At 37.2% G+C, this 22,427-nt stretch overlaps 1 protein-coding gene across 2 annotated transcripts in view; it reads right to left on the bottom strand.

The window, feature by feature from the left end:
• The window catches only part of LOC101889562 (furin-like protease 2), a 472,277-nt gene that overhangs the window by 34,361 nt on the left and 415,489 nt on the right, over positions 1–22,427 (bottom strand). For both annotated transcript variants that reach the window (XM_059122172.1, XM_059122173.1), the window contains exons 7-10: positions 14,927–15,230; positions 10,739–11,872; positions 10,478–10,665; positions 10,209–10,365 (exon numbers count right to left, since the gene is read on the bottom strand). In XM_059122172.1, the coding sequence (XP_058978155.1) occupies positions 10,209–10,365; positions 10,478–10,665; positions 10,739–11,872; positions 14,927–15,230 (1,783 nt within the window). The remainder of the gene's footprint in view (positions 1–10,208; positions 10,366–10,477; positions 10,666–10,738; positions 11,873–14,926; positions 15,231–22,427) is intronic.

The raw sequence follows: 22,427 nt of genomic DNA, 5'->3' as shown, positions 1-22,427 counted from the left end.
AAAATCGAACAATTTATATTCAATTTTATCCGAAATCATTAATTCAAAACTTATCTCAGGTTTCTGGTTGAGAGAAAGTTGTAAAGAATCCCTGACTTGTTTTGCAAGCTATGACAGATAAAAGTATTGAAAATTGTGACCCTTTGTGGGTGAGATACCAGAAAGGGTTCGTAGATATATATAATCTCCACAACAGATCTGGTGTCAGCAAAACTGTTTGTATTTGTGAAATTTGAAGAGAGTTGGATGCTTATTTCGCATTCTTTGAGCGTTTTGTTTTTCAAAATGTTGACCCCTATGTGAGGGAGGTATCAGAAGAAATGGTCCGATCTCCACCATCTCAATAACAGATCTGTCGATGGAAATATTGAGATATACCAAGTCTAAATGGAAACAGAGGTATCTTTGTGGAGGAGGTACCAGAAGGAGTGGACCGATATATCCCATCTTCATAGCAGTTGCTGCGTTAGTAGAAATAATGGGATGTGTGAAATACGAAGAGGTCCGGATGCTTATTTCGGATTTTATAATCGTTTTGGTTATTCAAAACGTTGACTCTTTGTGTGGGAGGTACCGGAAGAAATGGTCCGATCTCTACCAACTCTATAACAGATCTTTTGTTGATGGAAATATTGAGATATATCAAGTCTGAATGGAATCGGATGTTAGATTCGCGTTTTTTGAGCTGGATATTCAAAACATTGGCCCTTTGTGGGGTAGGTACCAAAAGGAATGATACAATCCCTGTCATTTTCAAAGCAGATCTTGTGTTATTAGAAATAATGGGATGTGTGAAATGCAAAGAGAACCGGATGCTTATTTCGGATTTTATAAACGTTTTGGTCATTTAACGTTGACCTTTTGTGGGGGAGATACCGAATGAAATGGTTGGATCTTTATCATCTTTATGACAGATCTTGTGTTGATAGAAATATTGAGATGTACCAAATCTGAATGAAATCGGATGTTAATTTCGGATTTTATTACTTTAATGGATATTTAAAAATGTTGGCCCTTTGTGGTGGAGGTACCAGAAGGGGTGGACCGATATTTCCCATCTTCACACCAGACCATGGGTAGATCACATTTTATAAGATTTATAATAACTCACCATTTTGACACTTTCTGGGGGATGTACTTGACGGAATGGACCTATATTGTCCATTTTCTCGCTGGCGTAGCGCTGATGCAAATATTATTATTTGCAGAGTTGGAGCGAAGTCGGATTATTATTACCAAAAGGAATATAGTTTTTTGAAAATTCCGAAAGTTTTGTGGGGTAGTATCAGAAAGAGTATAAGTCCACTCTTTCTGATACTACCCCACAAAACTTTCGGAATTTTCAAAAAACTATATTCCTTTTGGTTATAATTGTCCATTTCCGAACTCGACTAACTTTAAAAATAATACTATGTTTCAAGACCTAGAGTCCAAAACCATTATTTCGATGATTCACTGTTTGGGCGTATCAAATAATCTATCAATCTAGGCATATGGCTGAGGGTATAACTAGAAAATCGATTTTAGTGTACTTGAAGAAGTGACATTGGTTGTTGTAACGAGTTCATACACCAAGTGTGCGAAAAGTGCTACATTTCGTACTACTAGTAGATTGCTACCCACAGAACCGAAATTTTAATTTTGAACCGCTTAATATTCTTGCGCACAGTATTGATAAAAAGATAATGTTTTATAAAAGTACAAAAAGTACTAAATTTTGTACCATTTATATTGGGAGCATTTAAATAGCGGTTTCGCGTTCAATGTGTTAATTGAAATTTTATTATTAAAACCTTTCAATACCACAGTGCAAATTCTCATTCCCAATAACATTTATTCGTTACGGGATTGAAGTTTATATAAGAGTGTGTGTTTGACGATGTCCCCGACCATTCAACTTCAACTTGCAACCAATTAAATGTCTACCACATGTACATGTACCCATTAACTATGATGGACAGAGTCCACACAAAGATGGAAATCAGTTAACAGAAGCAGTAGCAGAAACAACTCCAGCATCCATATATTGGATACCATCGTATCTACATACATAGAGCAGCAGCAGCAGGAGCTACTTCAACATTCGATGGATCTATCATTATGTCGTTTTCGTTTCGCTTCCACTGCTTTGCGACTGGCATACGGGTCCGGGTCCGTAATTCCTTTAACAACTACGCACTCCGACAAACAAACAAACCCGGCCAAGTCATACAATATAAAATATCTTGACTGTTTACATGAAGTCAATTACATTGACAGTGTGATCAGTGATGCCACACAACAACTACAACAACAACAGCGGGTATCACAGTGAAAATGATAATGTGTTAAGACACTGTAATTTATGTACAGCACTAGGCTTGACCCCACGAAATGTTGTCCCTTTTTCAAGAACCAGCCATGTGGCGAAAATTGGACATGCCTATTCATCTTCAACTTGGTATTTGTGCCTTACTGGTTTCCTATCTCTCTCTATCTCTCTCTGTATATACGAGTATTTACCATGTAAGTAAGTTAACAACAAAATAAATTAACTGCCAATAGTTTTGCTTGTTGCCCACCAACGATGTTCATTTTAAAAACGAACGAACGAAACGACATGTCACCAACAGCCATACTTGCTGATAATTGAATTTCTATATTCATTGTGTATGTGAGCGAAAATGTGTGTATGTGTCTGTGTTTGGTGTAGTGTCCTGTCGTTTAATATGAACTTTGTGATAAGAACTAATAGCTGTTAATAGAAAAATTAAGATATGACAGATGTGATGAGTGATAGCTGAAATGCAAGGATATCTACATGGAAGTCCAGTACGAATACAAAGATTTAATTAAAGCCAATCATGAAACAGCCACAAGATGTTTGTGAACACGACAAGCTACATTATGCCTTATGGCTATAACCTTAAATATGTACCGAAAAATATAATTAAAATTCACACAAATATATACAATACACTTAAGACTACCTCACTTATATAAGCTGGTCGGTGTTGTACACAGCCTACTCCAATCCGAAACTAAAAATCTCCTATTAAAGAATAGAATACCCTCATCCCCGTGCACTAGGCCCCGTTCGTTTAGCCAGAAAAGGGCGGCTGGAGGCAAATGCTTCCGAGCTTAAAGCTGGTTAGAATCCTCAAAAGCACCATAACATACCCTCAACGATGCTATTTAACTGAACTGGCATCTGTAAAGAATTGCAGGCCAGTCATCCTCATAAAGTCGTCTATTCTGTCAATTTGTGCCCTATCATGGATCGCCTTACAGGAATGGGCTCTGTAGGAGCCACCTGCCAGACAAGAGGGACGTGTTTTCTTTCCCACAACCTTAACTTTTCCACCTAATGGGACGAGATGTCAAACCAGGCGGGAAACACATAGATCAAGAGCCTAACATATTGGGAGAGGACACCTTTCATACTCAAGTTTCCACTGCATCTAAAATACAAATAAGTTTGGCCCTTGAAAGGTCATCGTCTACAAGACGAATACGGTGGAACCTCTTCTGAAATACTACCCCTAAGTTTCTCATCTTATCTGACAAAAGAACCTGCTCCGAGCCTACCTTTAAAACGTCTTAAAATTAGGGTAGACAATGGTCCGTCGACATATGATGGGCTTAGCGCAACATTTCTCTACATTCAACTTTAGGCGCCATCTAACCACGAACCGATGGATGGCATTGTGGTATTCGTTAACGCGTCTATTTACCGACCTAGTAAGCGGACCAGAAAAGAAAATGTTGAATAACATCGGGTCAAGGAGAGAGCCTTAAGAAACCCCTGCCAAGACCCTGCCAAGGCTGCGGCTAGATAGTCGCTCACCTTTTATGCGGAATAATCGATCCCTAGAACAACTAGCGACCATTCTGCAGGATTGACTGCCAAAGCCAAACGTTTGGAATTTATATAAAATTCCATCATGCCAGATAGAGTCGAAAGCCCTGGCGATATCTAGGGAGACGGCTATAGTTTCGTACTCTTTGTCGAAGCCTTTGTCTTTGGTCATTGAGAAACCAGAGCTACAACGAAGTGACAATCCCGCAGAATTCTCCCTTATCCTTGCAGGAATAAAATAATCGAATAACTTTGTGAACGGCGACAGAAGGGAAATAGGACTGTAATTAAAACACTGAGAGGGGTTAGAATCCCGCTTCAGTGTGGGAACCCTCTTGGCCTCTTTTCAAGCTATATGAAAATACCAATGATTAAGGCAATGGTCAAGGATTGTCAAAAAGGACAGAATTACATTCCCTGCCCTTTTCAAAGCTAAATCGGAAATTTGGTCCACACTGCACGATTCACGAGCGTAAAGATAACCTTCCTGGGATAGACAAACCCACTTTCTTTCCAAAAGGAGATGTTGTCCACAGGAGAGCGATTGGCAGTGAATAAACTGCTAAACGACAAGATAGGAGAACGGATCCTACCCTCTCCACCGTCAATTGGACATGACGCTGGAAAGAATCGTCGACCGAGACTCTCCTATCTCCTCCTCTCAGCCCTACGTTCGTCAGAACTGAACTTAGCACCACTGATAGAATGCCGAGAGGCAAGACCGGAATTATTCGAAATTCTTTCGAGAAATTATTTATGTCGAATGTTTTCGAATCAGCGATCATTGGCCTCGATGATCTGGTCAAGGTTGCGGATGTCTGCCGTGAGACTAGTCGTCGCTCAGGATCACCAGATCTACGCTCTACAAAACCGTCTACATTCCCTAATATTGCTTAAAACCCTAGGAGGGAGATTACCCGGGTAACTGATTTCTGCACTGAAGCATCAATGGCAGAACTTAGTCCTCAATGCAGATATATATTTCTGAAATGAAAACATTGCGGTCGGCTGGTAGAGTTACCTCCTTCAAGCCTCTGCCTATAGCGCCTGAAGTTCATCCAGTCGGAGGAATAAAACGATCTGACTTCTTCATTGTGCAGGGAGCCTATCTATTTATCTATCTATCTATCTATCTATCTATCTATCTATCTACCTATCTATCTATCTATCTATCTATCTATCTATCTATCTATCTATCTATCTATCTATCTATCTATCTATCTATCTATCTATCTATATATCTCTATGAGTATACGACCCTGCCACTCAATTAGGCCTAGTGGACCTATCAGCCGGTATAGCTGCTATATCCGGACAATAGCTCGTCCCTTGGTATGGACCTCTGCATCGTCCAAAATGTCGGATGTCTCGCGTTCAGGTATCCACTAACTTCTACATAGCCACTGCCGCGTAAAGCGGATGGAGTCTAAATCCAAAATTTGGAAACGACCAACAGATCGCTGTTATAAAGAGGCGAATCATATAGAGAACTTTCATTCCTCGAGACTATAGCAACACCAGATTTTATATCCGCTGAGGAGATGGGGATTTTTTTCTCAGCGAAGATTATCTTTGACTAAAACTACAGTGCCACCTCCTGCGCATGTATGTTAGCCTATCCTGCCTATAAGTTTTAAACCCTGTCACAATCAAAAGACAATTCCGAAGATTCATTTATAGCTATATTGGATATTTTTGGGAAGAGTGAATTTATAAAAAAAAACAGATATACCAAATTATGGTTGATTTGTTTGAAAATTCAGGTAAAATATTTAAATGCCGAAAATCAGGAGGTATCGTGATTTGGGACCTCTGCCAAATAAATTTGAATATATGGACGATTTAATGGAGCCCAAATTACAACTTCGAGAAGTTGTGATCCACTTCATATATTTTTTATTTTCTCTATTATATATTTTTTCTTCAAACATCTGCAAATTAGTCAGGTGTCACAAATGTGCTTGCTGTTGCTGCATCAGCAACAATTTTTTGTTGTTGTTGCAACAACCAAACCATTAAAACCTTTTGCCAAACATTTATCCTCTGGCACTACTTAACCCTCGACAAGTGGCGTAGAGGTTTCACTACAGCGATATAATAATAGTTGTATATGATAGCGTAATTCAGATAGCATACTTGTATAAGACATACTTCCAGCCAAATGTTTATTCTTTCGAATGTATGTATGTGGGTATCTCTGTGATGTGTACAACTAAAGCGGCTCTTGTGAACTCATTAACGTGTAACATGACATTGCAACAAGAAGTGTGAACATTTTCATAGTAATTAGAATGTTGTCATAAAATGAAGAGAAAAAAAGCAAAAAATAGAAAAAGCAACACAAGAAAGAAAAAAAAAAAAAAAACATCCAAACACTTTACAAGCGCTATATGAAGTGCATAACATATATTGCAGCTTCACTGAAACTTTATCTCAAGTATTTCTCTTGAGTAGATGCCGACGACGTCGACACGATGAAGAGACGAAACATTAAGTGGAATGGCGTTCATGCCGCAGTAATGACAAAACGGCAAAAGAGAGAAACGCACTAATGAGGCACTTGTTGTACCAGCCAACAACAATCATCACCACCACCGCTGTAATACTAATACACCTCACTAACTCCTTTAGAGGGCAGGGCCTTCAAATAAAATCAACTGGAGTACATGAAACAATGTGGTAAAATGTTAATTGATATAATTTATTTAATCAATCTGTGTTCTTAGAATGAAGGAATGTAAGGTCAGAACATCACCTTGTCGTCATAGAGAGAGAGAGAGAGAGAGAGAGAGAGAGAGAGAGAGAGATGGAGAGCAAAATATTGGCCAAGCACCGACCAAAACAACATTCATATTGTTTAACACTTTGAACGATCTTACTAAAAATAACTTTTGATGATGCTCAAACTCGGGCTCATGAAGTTATTTAGTCTGGATGGTATTGATAAGAAAGGGTGTAAATATAAATCCTAAAATATATTAAATTTAGTATTTTATTATTATATTTTTAACCGACTAAAAATACGATATTAGTTCATTCCTCTAAAAATTGTTATACCCTACAACAGTATGTGTTGGGGGTATTATAAGATTGATTGGGCCAAATATTATGTAACACCTCGAAATATTGCTCTCCGACATAGAAAACTATTTATGGATCTTCATATCTCGCCGAGCTGAGTCGATCTATCTATGTATGTCCGTCTGTCCGTCTGGCCACGTTAATTTGTAATCACTCTACAGGTCGCGATTATGGCCCGATCCTCACGAAATTGAAAATGTAGGTGGGGTAAGGGTCAGAATAGAAGCCTATTGCTTTTGGAGATGATCACATAATATTTAACTGTTGAAATGGACCTAAAACAAGAAAAAAATCTTGATTTTGCAGTTGCTCTACAGGTCGCAATTATAGACCAATCGACGCGGAATTTAGCATGCGGCTAGAGTATTTGGTTATCGGACAATATTTAGCGGGTTAAATATACCACAACAAAATTTGCGTCAAACTGCGAATATTTTTAATCCGGGCGAAATCACAAACGCACGAAAATTTCATTTTTGACCGTTACATTGATTATCTTATCCAAGATGTCGCATATATAGCAAAATATGTACAATCTCATATATCAATGAAGGGGATGTTAATTAGACCTCATGCCAGAAAAGGATAGAATCTAAGAAAATCGGTTAAAAAAAATGTGAATATTTTTTTTATATTTTTTTGTTATATTTTTATCGCATGAGATTTTTCATTTTTGTCTTATAATATTGAATTTTTGTTTGGTAATATTTTTTCACCTTAGGGTTTAGGACAGCGCAGAGTTGCAGCATTTTGTACAACCCTTGAGTTATATGTAGTGGGTAAAATGGACCACAACTTTTGTGTGAAATTGTTTTGGATACCTATCAAGACGACATAGAGTATAAATATAAGGAAAATATCCCCTGCAAAAAACAAAGGGTAACATTATTGCATAATTCCAAATAATCGACTAAAATGTGTTCGGAACTAAGGAGGTTTTCCAACATATTGTAGTGTTGTAGGTTATCACATTGTTTGTCTTTGCTAAATTGGAAATTTTAGGGACGTCAAACACTCGAAATTTTTTATGATCCTGGCTGAAGAAGAATTTTATAGAATTGGTGGATAAACAAAATTGGGACTCTATGGATACAGTCATTATGAGTCGAATCTATGTATATATAAAAGAGTAGTGAAACAATTGACTGACTGATTGATAATCAAAGCCCAGCAGCAGACAGCAGTTCGGCGTGTAATACAGGCCTGTACAATACGATGCTCCGCCACTCCAGATCATCTGTGGTTACAGCCCGCGAACGGAGCCAATTTTTATACCTTACACCGCAAAGTGGTAAGGGTATTATGTCTTTGTGCAGTTGTTTGTAACAGGGAGAAGGAAGCGAGATAGACTCATAGTTACTTTTGAGGATCTTCATAGAATCACTTTCTAAGTCGATTTATGCATGTCAGTCCGTCTGTCTGTCCATGAATTTTTGTGAACAAAATGCAGGTCGCATTTATTATCCGATTGGGATGAAATTGTCCAAACAATATTTGTTTGGCCTAAGGACGAACCCCATTGACATTGGCGAGAATCTGTTCAAATTTAGATACAGCTCCCATAAATTTCTGGTCAATTGTGCATCAAATGGCCAATATAAGTCCTAATGACCTGAATTTTGGTACATCCCACCGAATTCAGTCTAGAAGCAAGTACATTAAATTTGGAGAAAATCGGTTCCGATCTAGCTATAGTCATTTATATGTTTCATCCGATTTGGAGTTTTAAGTCCATCACAAATTTTATCGAGATCGGTTCAGATTAGGATATAGCTCCATATATTTCTTTATCCGATATCAGGTTTATTGTGCACCAAATGGCTAATATAAGCCTAAATGGAATTTACGACTAAATTCATCCTAGAAACCAGTACTTCAAATTTAGCGAAAATCGGTTCTGATATAGCTATAGCTCCCATATATATGTTTTGTCCGATTTGGGGTTTAAAGTCCCTTAAACGTGTAATATGCATTCCACAATAATGATCTTTGGTATCAGAGTACAGCTCTGAAATAAGTGTGTGGATATAGTTCCTATATATACAATTGATTTCTTAGATTTTGGTACATCCGACCGAATTCAGTCTAGAAGCAAGTACATCAAATTTGAAAATGAAACGGGTTAGATATAGCTTTAGCTTCCATATATATGTTTCATCCGATTTGATGTTAAAGTCCGTCACATGCGTAATATGCACTTTACAACAAGGATATTTGTGCCAGATATCTTATAGAACTCAGAAATACATTTGCTAAATTTTATCAAGAACGGCTAAGATTTGAATATAGCTCCCATATATATCCAAATGGAGTGAATTTCGGGACGTACGTTTCCATTTTGTGGAACTCGGCTCCGATATATATATTTTTTTTAATATAATCCCTCTCGAAGTGATATCATTCGCTCTACAGCAATGTTTTTTGGAATAAAGAATTAAAATGTCTCCGTCAAATTCAGTGAAAATCGATTCAGAATGGGATACGCCTCCCACATATTAGTTACCCCTGAAACCAAAACTATAACTGCTCTGAAGTCAAAGGTTGATAGGTGGTATGATCTACTTGAAATAAATTCTTTTGGTACGGAAGCTCTACTTAATATGGTGTAGGGTGTCATATAATCGGCCCGCCCGACCATTGACTATTCCTCAAGGGTTTTTTATATAGTTATTTCGCTGGCAATACATTTTTAAATAATGAGATATTGAGTATTGCAATTAAATTTACATAAAGACTGACAATATAATTAGGTAGAAAATGTAATTTTTATGCTTCAATTTTTTTAGGCATTGGAATTACAATTTAATGTTATCCGGTGTTATATATTTGCAATTAAATTCTGTTTGCACTATAAACAATTTTCATTGTAGTATGCCTTGGTAGAAAAAAGTTTAAAAATCGACGTTTATCAGGTTATGATTTTTTATAACTCATTATTTGAAATATATTCAAAATAATTTGAACCAATTTTTTAAGTCAACTGTATATTATTTCATTCCACATAACCAAAGTTAGCTTCATTTGCATTCCACTTAACCGCACTTAAACTCCGAGGTTATATGTGCTGATTGGAAAGTATTTTAATTCATATTATTTCTCATAATATTCCTCTTGGCAATATTATGATGTTGGAAAAAGTGTCAAGGTAAAGGAGATTAATGTTGTATAATATTGTGCAGCATTACCACCACAACCATATACTTGTTATATAAAAATAATTTCATATAAAAATAAAACACTGAAGTGCTTGTGTAGAGAAAAACAAGTATTAAAACTGAAGTGTACTTACTTGTATTCCTCCGTTTCGTAGGTATGCAGGGGGCACGAGGAGAAGCATTTGTGTTCATGCATCACTAAATGATGTTCACATGATGTACAATAATCGGGACGATCTTGACATGAACCACAATTAGCTTCACAGGGAACACAAGTTTTGTTGTCATAATCTGGAAAAAAAGAAGAACACAGAGAAGATGTACAAGGAGACGTTAGGAGAAGACCAGCAAAGATGAAAGTATTTTATTTTGTTTTTCATTTTTACAAGACTTTTCAACTTACTTTCATAATATCCTTCGGGGCAGACTTGCAGGCAAACAGCCAAGTCGGTTACATGCAAATGGGCAGGAGCACAAGTCAAACAACTATCTTGGCCTGCACCGGCACAGGTTTCACACGACTCATGGCATGGCCAACAGACACCGCCTTGGTTGGGAAATGAACGTGGGGGACAACGACTGACACAGGTGCTAAAAGGTAGAAAGAGGAGGAAACATTAAATATTAATTTAAGATTTAAAAATTCCCTACCAAAAATACTTACTTGTCCAAACGATAGTGTTTACAGGCCACACACTGGGTGGGTCCACGGCCATAGCAACCCTGAGAATCACACTCGGGATCACAGTCATGCAACACCAGTTTATTATTGGAATCAGCCATGACATTTTGCCTCTGCGGTGTGGGTATATTATGACCATCAACAGTGGTAACGGCCTGCTCAGGATTAGAACCAGCTCCCGTGTAGAGATTTTGGAAATTTAAAAAACTACTAAACTGATCGGTATTTATGGGCTGCCCCAAATCCGATTCAGTGGGAAAGGTATACACAGGATCACGTATGGGTTGCGACACCAAATCACTCTTCAAACGCATTGGCTGCACCGCGGTACCATAGAAAATCAATTGCCATTTGGACAAGATACCAGGTTGATTGACACGACGACGACCACCATTGATGATTTGCAGGGTCCATCTACCCTCAGCCTTTTCACCCCAGAAATGAACACTTAAGAATGGCCAGTCATCAAAGTTCGATTTGATTATATCACGTGGTCTCTCAAACAACAAAGTACTCGTGGTGCCCATGGGCGAGGTGAGCAGGATACGCAAATTACCACGAGGGAAGAAACGCAATGTAATGCGACACTGTACATGTTCCAAATAGCGTACCTCATTAATGGTTCCCGCACAACCATTAACATCCATATGGGTAGCCAAAGTATAACCATAGGTTCCCTCAATTTTCCGATCTTCATTATTTTCCCTTGACTTGCAGATATGTTGAGGCGGCACTGTGGTCCATTGTTCAGCCAAAGAAACCATAGCCCCAGCATCCATAAGACCATAACCAAACTTGTGGGAGTACTTGCGTTTAACACCATTCAACATCCAACCAGATTCTTTTTCCAAAGGAGCCGGTCTGGATGTGTAGACAACCAAGTACTGCATATCACGCCATGTCAAATTGGGATTAGCTTCCAGAGCTAGAGCGCAAATGCCAGCAGCTAAGGGGGCAGAAGCTGATGTGCCAGTATGTTCTACGGTACAAATGTGATCGGGTCTCAGACGGCCGTCCATATCAACAGTGGCAACGCTCTTGTCGTGTCCCGGAGTTCCAGAACTGTAAGTGGTGGCCAGTGTAGAAGAGCATTCTTCCAAGTACCAGGGTTTGAAACTGAAAGGAAAGTTGTAAAAAAAAATTAGAAATTATTTTAAAGTTGGACAAAACAATAAGAAGAACGCATAAAGGACAAAAAATGTACTAAAAGTTGCACAATAGTATTCCCCTGTCATTGAGCCGCCGGAAAGGGTTAAAACTTATAAGTTTTTGTATAAAAGGAACGAAAAGTCCAAAAAGGTGCCGAATAGTATGCCTTTTTAAATAAGGCTACCGGTAAGAGCTATAACTTGTTAATTTAGCTTAAGGATCACCCTCCGAAAGGAGGGGGTAAGGTAATGTGCTATTTTTTTTAAAAATTCGTAATTTAAGAGTACACAAAGTAAGCACAAGTTTTGCGGCACTGGTATTGAACGACTGGAAAGCCCTGAAACCCATAATTTTTTGTACGGCACCATTTTTAAAGGAGATAATGCGCAACTTTTGTATATTTGGGCTATAAGCATATGAAGAGTACTAAAATGTACCGTAAGATTTTGAATTTTTCTCAAGGTTTTTCTTGGTTAAGTGGGTGAAAATGCGGCTGAATTTTTAAAAATTTATACTTTAGGGGTACAAAATGTACTGAAAGGTAAAGAGTCATCGCTCAGAATTAAAATATTATTAGATAGTGTTATATGTAATGTTATATTAGATGGAGCGGAATTATTGAAAAATTAGTGTTACGAATCGTACTAAAAGTTACAAAACTTTTGTCGAGTGATCGGTAGAAGCAAAAATTTTCGTAATATTCGATATTGGTGCAAAAGATATAATAAGTTGCGAGTTTGTGAAATTTGTACTACTACTATGGTAAGACAAGCATTAAAATGTACAAAATGGTTGGGCAAATTGTGCCGATTTCGAAATTGTCACCATTTTGCACCTGAAAATTTACCTACCTATGGATAAAATTTAAATTCGAAGGAGTAGAAAAAAAGGAACTTTTTTAAAGGGATCGATGGCGGATATTATTACCAAAAGGGTATTAAAACGTCAACATTTTTTCGCAGTAATTTTCTGTACTTTCCGATGTAGAATCTTGGCATATTCTTTGCCGAGACAGAGAACTGACCTACCAAGAACCCCAAAGTTTTAGCTGATTTAGTTTAAAGTTGTGGCAGAAACCTAAGTAATACGGAAAATCGGTAGGTACCATTATATGGGAAAGAACAGACCTACCGAGAATCCCAACTGACAAGTTCAAGCTAATTTGGTAGAGAAATGTGGCGGAAATCTTCGAAATTCCGAAAATTGGGAGGTACTGTTGTAGGGGGGCTATAATAAATGAGGACCAGCCTGCATATACTAAAAACCTTTGTGTCAGGGTGAAATGAAAAAAACAACGCAACCATCTTCCCGACGTCAAGGAAGTGGACGAAGGAAAACAGCAACATCAGCAGAAATGGTTCGAAAAGTAAAGAAGCGACTTGATCGAAACCCGCGTCGCAGTGGCCGAAAATGGCTCGTGAGCTGAACATATCGCAATATTCCATTCGGCAAATATTGAAAAATGAGCTCGGGGTAAAGCCATTGAAATTCCAAAAAGTGCAAGAACTTACACCACAACAGAAGAAAGAAAATAGACTCAAAAGAGCTAAAGAGTTGCTTCGCTTGGCCGAAAGAGGTGATCTGCCGAATTGGGAATGGTCCAAAATACCGCAGAGCAATATTCGGGCAGCGTGTGACGGTTTCATTGGCCGTTTGAAGGTCATAATTCGTGCTAAAGGTGACCAATTCGTACAAATCGAAACTTATTCTAAAATTTGATGCTATTTCCGAAATTTTTTGCTTTCATTCAATAAAAATTTTTTAAAAAAAATGTGAAAATTATGGCGTTAGACTTTGTTTGGGTTTTTTTCTATTTCACCCTGTATTGAAAATATTTGAAATATATACAACATGTTATAGGTTACGGAATGTGGGCATGTGTTGTATCCCCACTAAAAGCAAACAATTTTATTTTCTGCTCCAATTTTTATTCTACGTATTTAAAGGAATATTTTCAAATATTCACAATTTATTTTTTTTTGCACACCAGTCCCCCATTGTCATTGGGCTGCGAGTGTATTAATATTTGTTGGTAATGAATATTTATTGGCTTTCAACAAATTAAATATGGCTTAAAATTAATGTTTGTGTGTGTCAGTGTGTATCGCCTATTAGGGGTTTTGTTAAAAGCTTTCGTTTTAACATTATCGATTGCGGGTGTAATTATTCATTAATGTACGTTCACAGGCCACCCACCCTACATTCCAGCAGTTCTCTTTTGGCTTAATCATTTGGCCTACCGCATTATCATATTTTATTTGAATGTTGTTGGTTTTATTCTTGTTGTTCTCGTTTTGGTTCGATTTAAACGCCACTTTTAGTCCCGGCTTTATTTATTTATTTATTTTTATTTCTGCTGTGATATTGGCAATTTGGCTGGAACATTAAGTGGACCAGAGATAATGAGCTGGATTATGTGGAGGGCTTTTATAAGACTAGTGAGTGGATTTATTATTTAATTTTAAAACTGAATGTTTAACGACTTGTTAATAACCGCCAATGCAATAAGATAAATATGTTGAATATTTTATGTGGGGGTGGGGCGAGTGAAATTAAAAGCATTAATGCCAAGGTAGATTTCGGATGGAAAACAATTAAAATTGTGTGTGTGTGTGGATGTTTAAAATGTTAGTTTTTATTATAAAGTATTATAAAAAACTGAAATTTTAAGTATAATTCTGATTTAAAACAATTAAATCTTTTCCTAACATTTAAAATTTGTTTTATTCATATTTTATGCCTAAATCTGAAATCTGGTTAGAGAAGTCCTTTTTTTCAATAGAAGTCATTTTAAAATAACTCCTGGGGAGAATATCCTCAGACAAAAAGCGAGCTAACTGACGAGGATTGGTTGCTCCTTCCGAAAACTAGTTATTTTCTGCTTTACCCCCTGTGAAGCATTACCATCTTTCTCCACTAAAACAAACGTTATTTTTATAAAAACAACAATAATGTGATTAAGTCTGACCAACAATAAAAATAATTAATTTATTTCTAAAATTTAAAATTTCTTTTACTTACCCTCCTTGTGTAGCACTGGAGATGGACAGAGTGAAAATCGAGTTGGTATAACCATCACAGTTGCAGGAATCGGTATAACGACCACCATTGCCAGAAGCCCATACAAAAATGGAGCCTTTACCTTGACGACCGCTGGTCACACCATAAATGAAGGCACGGCGAGCCAGGGGACCGGGACCATCAACTGTGGAGCCATCATCTTCTGGACCCCATGAAGCACTGTATATATCAATATGCGATGGATTTAAACTTAGAGCTTGCGCTTCGACAACATCATTCACTTTGCCATCCAACATACGAACACCTGGAATGAAAAATAAGTTTAACACAGGATTAATAAATATTATTTTAAATATTATTATATTAAATATTTGATAAATAAATAAAATATTTTGATAACAATTATTTGGAGCATAAATTGTATTATGATCCAAATGTTCAGTTCTGAATAATATACTTCTAGAAATTTTACAAAAAAAAAAAAAAAAAAAAAAAAAAACAAATAAATAAATAAAAAATAAAAAAAAAAACGTTTCAAATGAAGAAATAAAGACCAATATACGATTTCTGGAAGGTTGTTATTGCGGAGGGGATTTTTGAAAAATTCTAAAGAGAGTTCTTATGGCGATTGAGAAGGCGATAGCATTTTTTATTTTTTACGGGGCCTTGTGACCGAATTTTTAATTTTGATTTTTTTTAATTTTGATTTTTGATTGGAACTTACAGGGTGCGATAAAAAACTGCAACAAAGTCAAAAGCCATAATTTTTATACATTTTTTCTTGTAATTTTATTGAATGAAAGCAAAAAATGTCAGAAATAGCACCAAATTTTAGAATAAGTTGAGATTTGTTCGAATTGGTCACCTTTGGCACGAATTATGGCCTTCAAATGGCCAATGAAATCGTCACACGCTGCCCGAATGTTGCTCTGCGGTATTTTGGTCCATTCCCGGCGAAGCGCTTGCTTGAGGTGATCGACACATTGTCATTTTTTAGTGCCAACCTTGCTTTCAAAATACTCCAGACACAATAGTCCAACGGATTGGTATCCGGAGATTTTGGTGGCCATTGTGCGCTGGAAATGAAGCGAGGAATCTCATTTTGTAACAATTCTCAGAAGGCGCGTGCTGAGTCCCGTTGGAAAGTCCAAGGTCTTCGGCCAAAATGTTTGCGTGCCCAAGGCTTTAATACACCCTCCAGAATATTTTCGCGATAATGTTCGGCACTTATTTTGACGCCACAATCGATTAATACGAGCGGAGAGCTACCATCGGCTGTAATGGCGCCACACACCATCACCATGGCCGGCGCTTGAGTTCTGGTGGACAATCGAAGGTGCACATTTTCAGCTGACCTCTTTGGCAAGTAAACACGATCATTTTGTTTGTTTACAAACTGCTGGACAACGAATGTTTTCTCATCGGAGCGGAGAAAACCAAATTCGGCAGTTCAACACTTTCGGCCAAGCGAAGCAACTCTTTAGCTCTTTTAAGTCTATTTACTTTCTGTTGCGGTGTAAGTTCTTGCAATTCTTGGAATTGCAATGGCTTTACCCTGAGCTAATGTTTTAATAATTGCCGAATGGAATATTGCGATATGTTCAGCTCACGAGTCATATTTCGGCCACTGCGACGTGGGTTTCGTTTAAGTCGCTTCGTTTTTTTTCTTCCATCCACTTCCTTGGCGTCGGGCTTCGCCAGCAGTATCACGGTAACGAGCGATGGTACGAGGCACAAAAGATTTATTCACATTTAAATGGTGGAGTGCTCTAACGATAGCCACTTATGCTTTTCCAGCCAACACAAGCTCTTCTCATATAAAGACCACAAGTTCTTTTCCATAGAAAACCACAAGTTCTTCTTTTATAGAAAGGTCTTCTTCCCATAAGAAGGACTTTTATTTCACATTTCATAAAAGTTATAATAATTCGAAATGTCGATCCTTATTCACACCAAATCTTGTGTTGATATAAATTTTGGGATGTGCCGATTTTGAATGGAATCGGATGTTCATTTCTCGTTTTATAGCTTAATGGTTTTTCAAAATTTTGACCAGTTGCGGGGAAGGTACCAGAAAGGGTGGACCGATATCTATCATCTGCACATCATATCTTCCGTTAGTAGAAATATTAGAGAGTGTGTAATTTAGAATGAATCGCCAGCTTATTTCGCATTTTTTGAGAGATATAATTATTTAAAATGTTGATCCGATGTGGAGGAGGTACCAGAAGGAGTGGTCCGTTATATCCCATCTTCCCACCTGATCTTGTTCTGAAAAACATTTTGTGTTGTCCTGAGTTTGAAAATAATCGAATGTTCGCATCGCTGTTACTAGCTTTATAGTTATTAAAAATTTTGACCCGCTTTGGGGGAGGTACCAGTAGGAGTGGACCCATATCTACCGTCTTCACACAAGAGCTTGTGTTGGTAGAAATAATGGGATGTGCGAAGATAATCGCACTCTTATTTCAAATTTTATAAGAGTTATAATTATTCGAAATTTTGACCATTTGTAGGTGACGTACTTGATGGGGTAAGTCGATATTTGGATTTCCAAAATTGGCACAACATCGAATGATCCTTTCTCTTTCAATGATATAAATTATTTCCATTGAAAATATTGACTATTTGTGGGGGATGATCGATTTTGCCCATCTCGGAATTCGATCTATGTATGACAATAATATTAATATCCACCAAGTTTGGACCAAACTGGATTCTTCCTTCGAAACTTATCATGCGCACCAGTGGTCCAAACAGACCTAAGGTTTGAAACCGTTATTTCGATGAGGCACGTTTTGACCGTATCAAATGATATATACCCTCTGTAGCCATATGGTTGAGGGCATTTGTGTCGGTGACTTAGTTTATTAATATACCCGCTGCCTGCAAATGACTGAAGGATCTATGCTTTCGAAAATTAAATACCAATTGTTAAGAACCTCATTTCAAAAGATATGACAAAAAGTTCCCGAGGCAATGTATATATCATCCCATTGTTTTTGTTTATAACAATCTCCATTGTGCCACCTCCATTATAGTTTAACGCTATTGGGAAGTAACAACACACCCCATAAAGTACTTAAACTGTCATTGGACTTGATGAAGGATATGCTTTTCTCCTTGAAAAACGAGAATAAAATACCAAGGAAAAAAAAAAAAAAAAAAACAACGGGCATTCCTCTCCTCATCATACACACAAGGGCAAAGAAAAAAAATGAAAACATTCTTTCATCAGATAATAGACTTTGGTTTTTGTTATGATTTTTCCCTTCTGTACATTTTTGCAAGCCATGTATTGGAGAGACGCACACACACACACACACGTACACCGAGTTAACTGTAAAAGATGAATTGATTGTTTAAAGAAAATTTATGGTATGACAAGCAGAATTCCAATACCGTAGAATGTCTTTTACTTTGCTCTACTGTTCAGGAGAGTGTTTTTTGGTGAAATGCCATTGAATAATTTGAGTGTGGCAAGCAACCGAGAGGGAGAATATCCTGTGTCAATACAATAAATAAGACATTAAACAGAGTGGAATTTTTGAGTTGTAACAAAAGATAAAATTACATTATCCAGAGCATGTAAAGGAGTGAAAAATGTTCAATGGTTTTCCGTTGACCATGGGAATTTTCAAGTAATTCTTGTTAAAAATAAATTTTAAATATAATTGAGAGTTAATTAAAATTTTCTAATAATCGGGAAAAATATTAATCCGTTTTGCCGACAGATTTATACTCTCAGCCAATGTTCGGTTATTCGAATATATTTTGGCTTCTGTTATGATTATTCAAATTGTTGACCCTCTATGGACTAGGTTTCAAAGGCATGGGAAATTATTTTCCATTTCGTATAGGAATATTGCGACGTACCAGGTTTAGACTATATTGGTTACTTTCTTCATTTTATATGAGCTATGTGATAATTTTTAGAAAATGTTAAAATGTGCGACAGGTGCCAGATATAGTCGACAGAATTATTCCATTTCCACACTTCATCTAATACAGATAAAAAATATTGGTATGGGCAAAATTACAAGAAAATCTACTTACTTGTTCCACAAGTTATGACAGATAAAAGTATTGAAAATTGTGAACCTATGTGGTTGAGGTACCATAAGGGGTTCGCAGTTATATATTATCCTCAAAATAGATCTTGTGTTAGCAAAAATATGTGTCTGTGAAACTTGAAGAGAGTTGGATGCTTATCTCGTTTTCTTTGAGCCCAGAACCAGAAGAAATGGTCCGATCTCTACCGTTTTTGTAACAAATCTTATGTTGATAGAAATATGGAGATGTACCAAGTCTGAATGGAATCGGATGTTAATTTCACGTTTTATGAGCTTAATGGATACTCATCATTTTGACAGTAAAGGGTGAGTTAAAAAACTGCAACAAAGTCAAACGCCATAATTTTATATATATTTTTTTTAATTTTACCGAATGAAAGCAAAAAAGGTCGGTAATAACATCAAGTTGTAGAATAAGTTTAGATTTTTCGAATTGGTCACCTTTGGCCCTTAAACGTCCAATGAAACCGTCACACGCTGTCCGAATGTTGCTCTGCGGTATTTTGGCCCATTCCCGGCGAAGCGCTTGCTTGAGGTGATCGACACTTTGGCATTTTTTAGTGCCAACCTTGCTTTCCAAAATACCCCAGACACATTAGTCCAACGGATTGGTATCCGGATTGTGGTGGTGGCCACTGTGTGCTGGAAATGAAGCGAGGAACCTCATTTTGTAACCATTTTTTTGGTGGCGCGTGCAGAGTGCGATAGTGCTCAGTCCTGTTGGAATGTCTAAGGTCTGCGGCCAAAGTTTTTGCGCGCCCAAGGCCTTAATACACCCTCCAGAATATTTTCTCTATATTATTCGGCATTTATTCTGATGCCACGGTCGATTAATACGAGTGGAGAGCGACCATCGGCTGTTATGGCGGCAAACACCGGCGCTTGAGTTCTGGTGGCCAACCGGAAGTTCACATTTTCAGCTGACCTCTTTGGCAAGTAAACACGATCATTTTCTGCTGGACAACGAATGTTTTCTCATCGGAGAAGATCAAATTCGGCAGTTCACCACTTTCGGCCAAGCGAAGCAACTCTTTATCTCTTTTGAGTCTGTTTTTTTCTGTTGCGATGTAAGTTACTGCGCTTTTTGGAATTTCAATGGCATTACCCCAAGTTCATACCACAAGAAATGATCGGATCTCTACCATCTTTAGTGGGAGGTACTTGATGTAGTGGACCGATATTGTAAATTTTCTCACCTGACCTAGCACTGATGCAAATATTACATTTTCCTCTTTCTGAGCAGTAATTTATTTTATTATTTTTTTTTTTTTAATTGTGACCTTTTGTGGGGGAGGTACCAGAAGGAGTGGGCAGATATTGCACATCTTCGAACTCGATCTAAGTTTGATAATAATATTACGATATACCAAGTTTGGACAAAATCGGATACTCCCTTTGAGAGTTATGGGGCGCACCAGCCTGACAGACAGACATACGGACATCGCTAGATCCACTCCAAATGTCCTGGAACGGGTTTGTTCCAAAGAGACGTAGGGTTAAAACCGTTATTTCGATAAGGTACGTTTTGGCCGTGTCAAATGATAAAGAGTCTCCCTCCATCCATATGGTTGAGAGTGAGAGTGAGAGAGGACATATTGGTATACATGATAATGAAACTAACCAATAAGACAATCGCACAAAAAGAAACAAAACCAAAGCAACATCAACAACATTTAACAAAGGTAAAAAATTCCGGAAAAAAATGTTCGTCAATATAAATTTGTTAACAACTCTTAAACCACAAAAACCACCAACACTTCATGTTGACAACAAGGCACCATATCTATGGCAACACTAGAGATGAAGGAGAAACCAACAGCAACACAAACGCCGAGAAAAAAAATAATCAAGGAAGTAGAAAAAACCTTTAAAACTTTAGCTACACCAAAAAAAAAGTGGGCAAAGAAGATGGAGATGAAAGAACGTTGAAATGAATCGACACTTGCCATGTTTGGTAAGTATCGTAGCAACAAGAAATGAATCTTTCAAGATTTAAAAGTGACTTTTGACGGATGAGTGTCGTTTCTAACACCATGCAAGATTGCTGGTGATGGCAGTGAGACTGCCTGCCTGCCTTCTTGTCTGTCCTCACAACTCATCGCCGAAAAGAAGAGAAGACAATTTTTCTTCAAGTTCCGAATGGGATGAAACGTTTATCAAAAATATAAAAAACACAAGAAAAAAAAATTTAAAGCGAAAACTCACACATACACCCACGAACTCGCTGGTACATTTGCTTTGTTTCACCACCGACGCTACGGTCATGTTGCCATAAATTATAGTACAACGCATGAGTATCTCCTAGCAATAAATTTCTTTTCATCCACATGAAAGGGTGGAGTGGGAGTAAGGGGGCTTTCATTTGAACTTCTGTTTGTTTGCTGTTGCTGCTTTTTTTGGTTTGTTTGACTTTTGGTTTGTTCGAAACACCAACCGAGTCCTGCGAATATTGTGTCAATATTTTCCCAAAGTCTGAGAAGCCTTTTACACAAACTTTGTACGGTTTTAAAAATTCTCTTTCATTTAAGATAACTTTGTACTGTAGTGGCGCTCTTAGGGTATATAAACACATATACATATGTGTCCTGTTGTTGGCAAACAAATTACATGACTTTAGCCATATTCTTTAGCTTGAGCTACTTTTTATGTATTTTCGATGTTATTTTTTGCGATTGGATATGTCTGACTTTTTTTTTTTTGTAAGGCAGTCTTAATTTTTAAATGGAAAATCATGTAAATTTTGTTTTTAAACATTTTTAATGTGAAAAAGATCAGCTAAAAATTTTCAAGGTTGCGAAAAGGTTTGGATGTGGAAAACAAATATCCTTCCGATGCATATGAACTCAATATTTCCAGGATGGGATTGAAACTTTTCCTTTGGAAACGGAAAATTCAAGGGAATGTACCCTCCAGGGATGGTATTAAAAAAGAATTTTTTGCATGAGGAATTCAAAATCTACAAATGAGTTCTACCAAAATTGTCCACAACTCTAGACTGGAAATAATCTAGGTTTTTTATTAAGGAAAATTGATGATATTTTTCATGGTATATATTGAATATCCAAACTTCATGCCTTAAAAACTGTTCACAAATAATAGCTAAAAACGCTCTAAACTTAATATTTAAGGAGTTATGGCCATTTTAAGATATTGACTAATTCAATCTCAATATTTAATGAGGTATGGCCATTTGAAAATATTCAATAATTCGTGCCTTACTACTATATCAACCCCTTACAAAGGGTTGCCAAAACTAAAAGAATCTCAAAATATTAAAGCCTTATTTTAAGCACACTAGATGCCCTAAATCTACTGGAGTTGAGCTATTTACACTTCGGACACGCTTTGGTCGTGTTAACGGCAGTGACTTGGTTTGTTTCAGATTTTATCGATTTAGTAAAAATTTATGTGTACCATTTATGTGTAGA

This window comes from Musca domestica, unplaced genomic scaffold (assembly GCF_030504385.1).
Source record: "Musca domestica strain aabys unplaced genomic scaffold, Musca_domestica.polishedcontigs.V.1.1 2, whole genome shotgun sequence".
NCBI lineage: Eukaryota > Metazoa > Arthropoda > Insecta > Diptera > Muscidae > Musca > Musca domestica.
The sequence above is the reverse complement of the archived record's forward strand: the minus strand, read 5'-3'. Positions and strand labels throughout refer to the sequence as shown.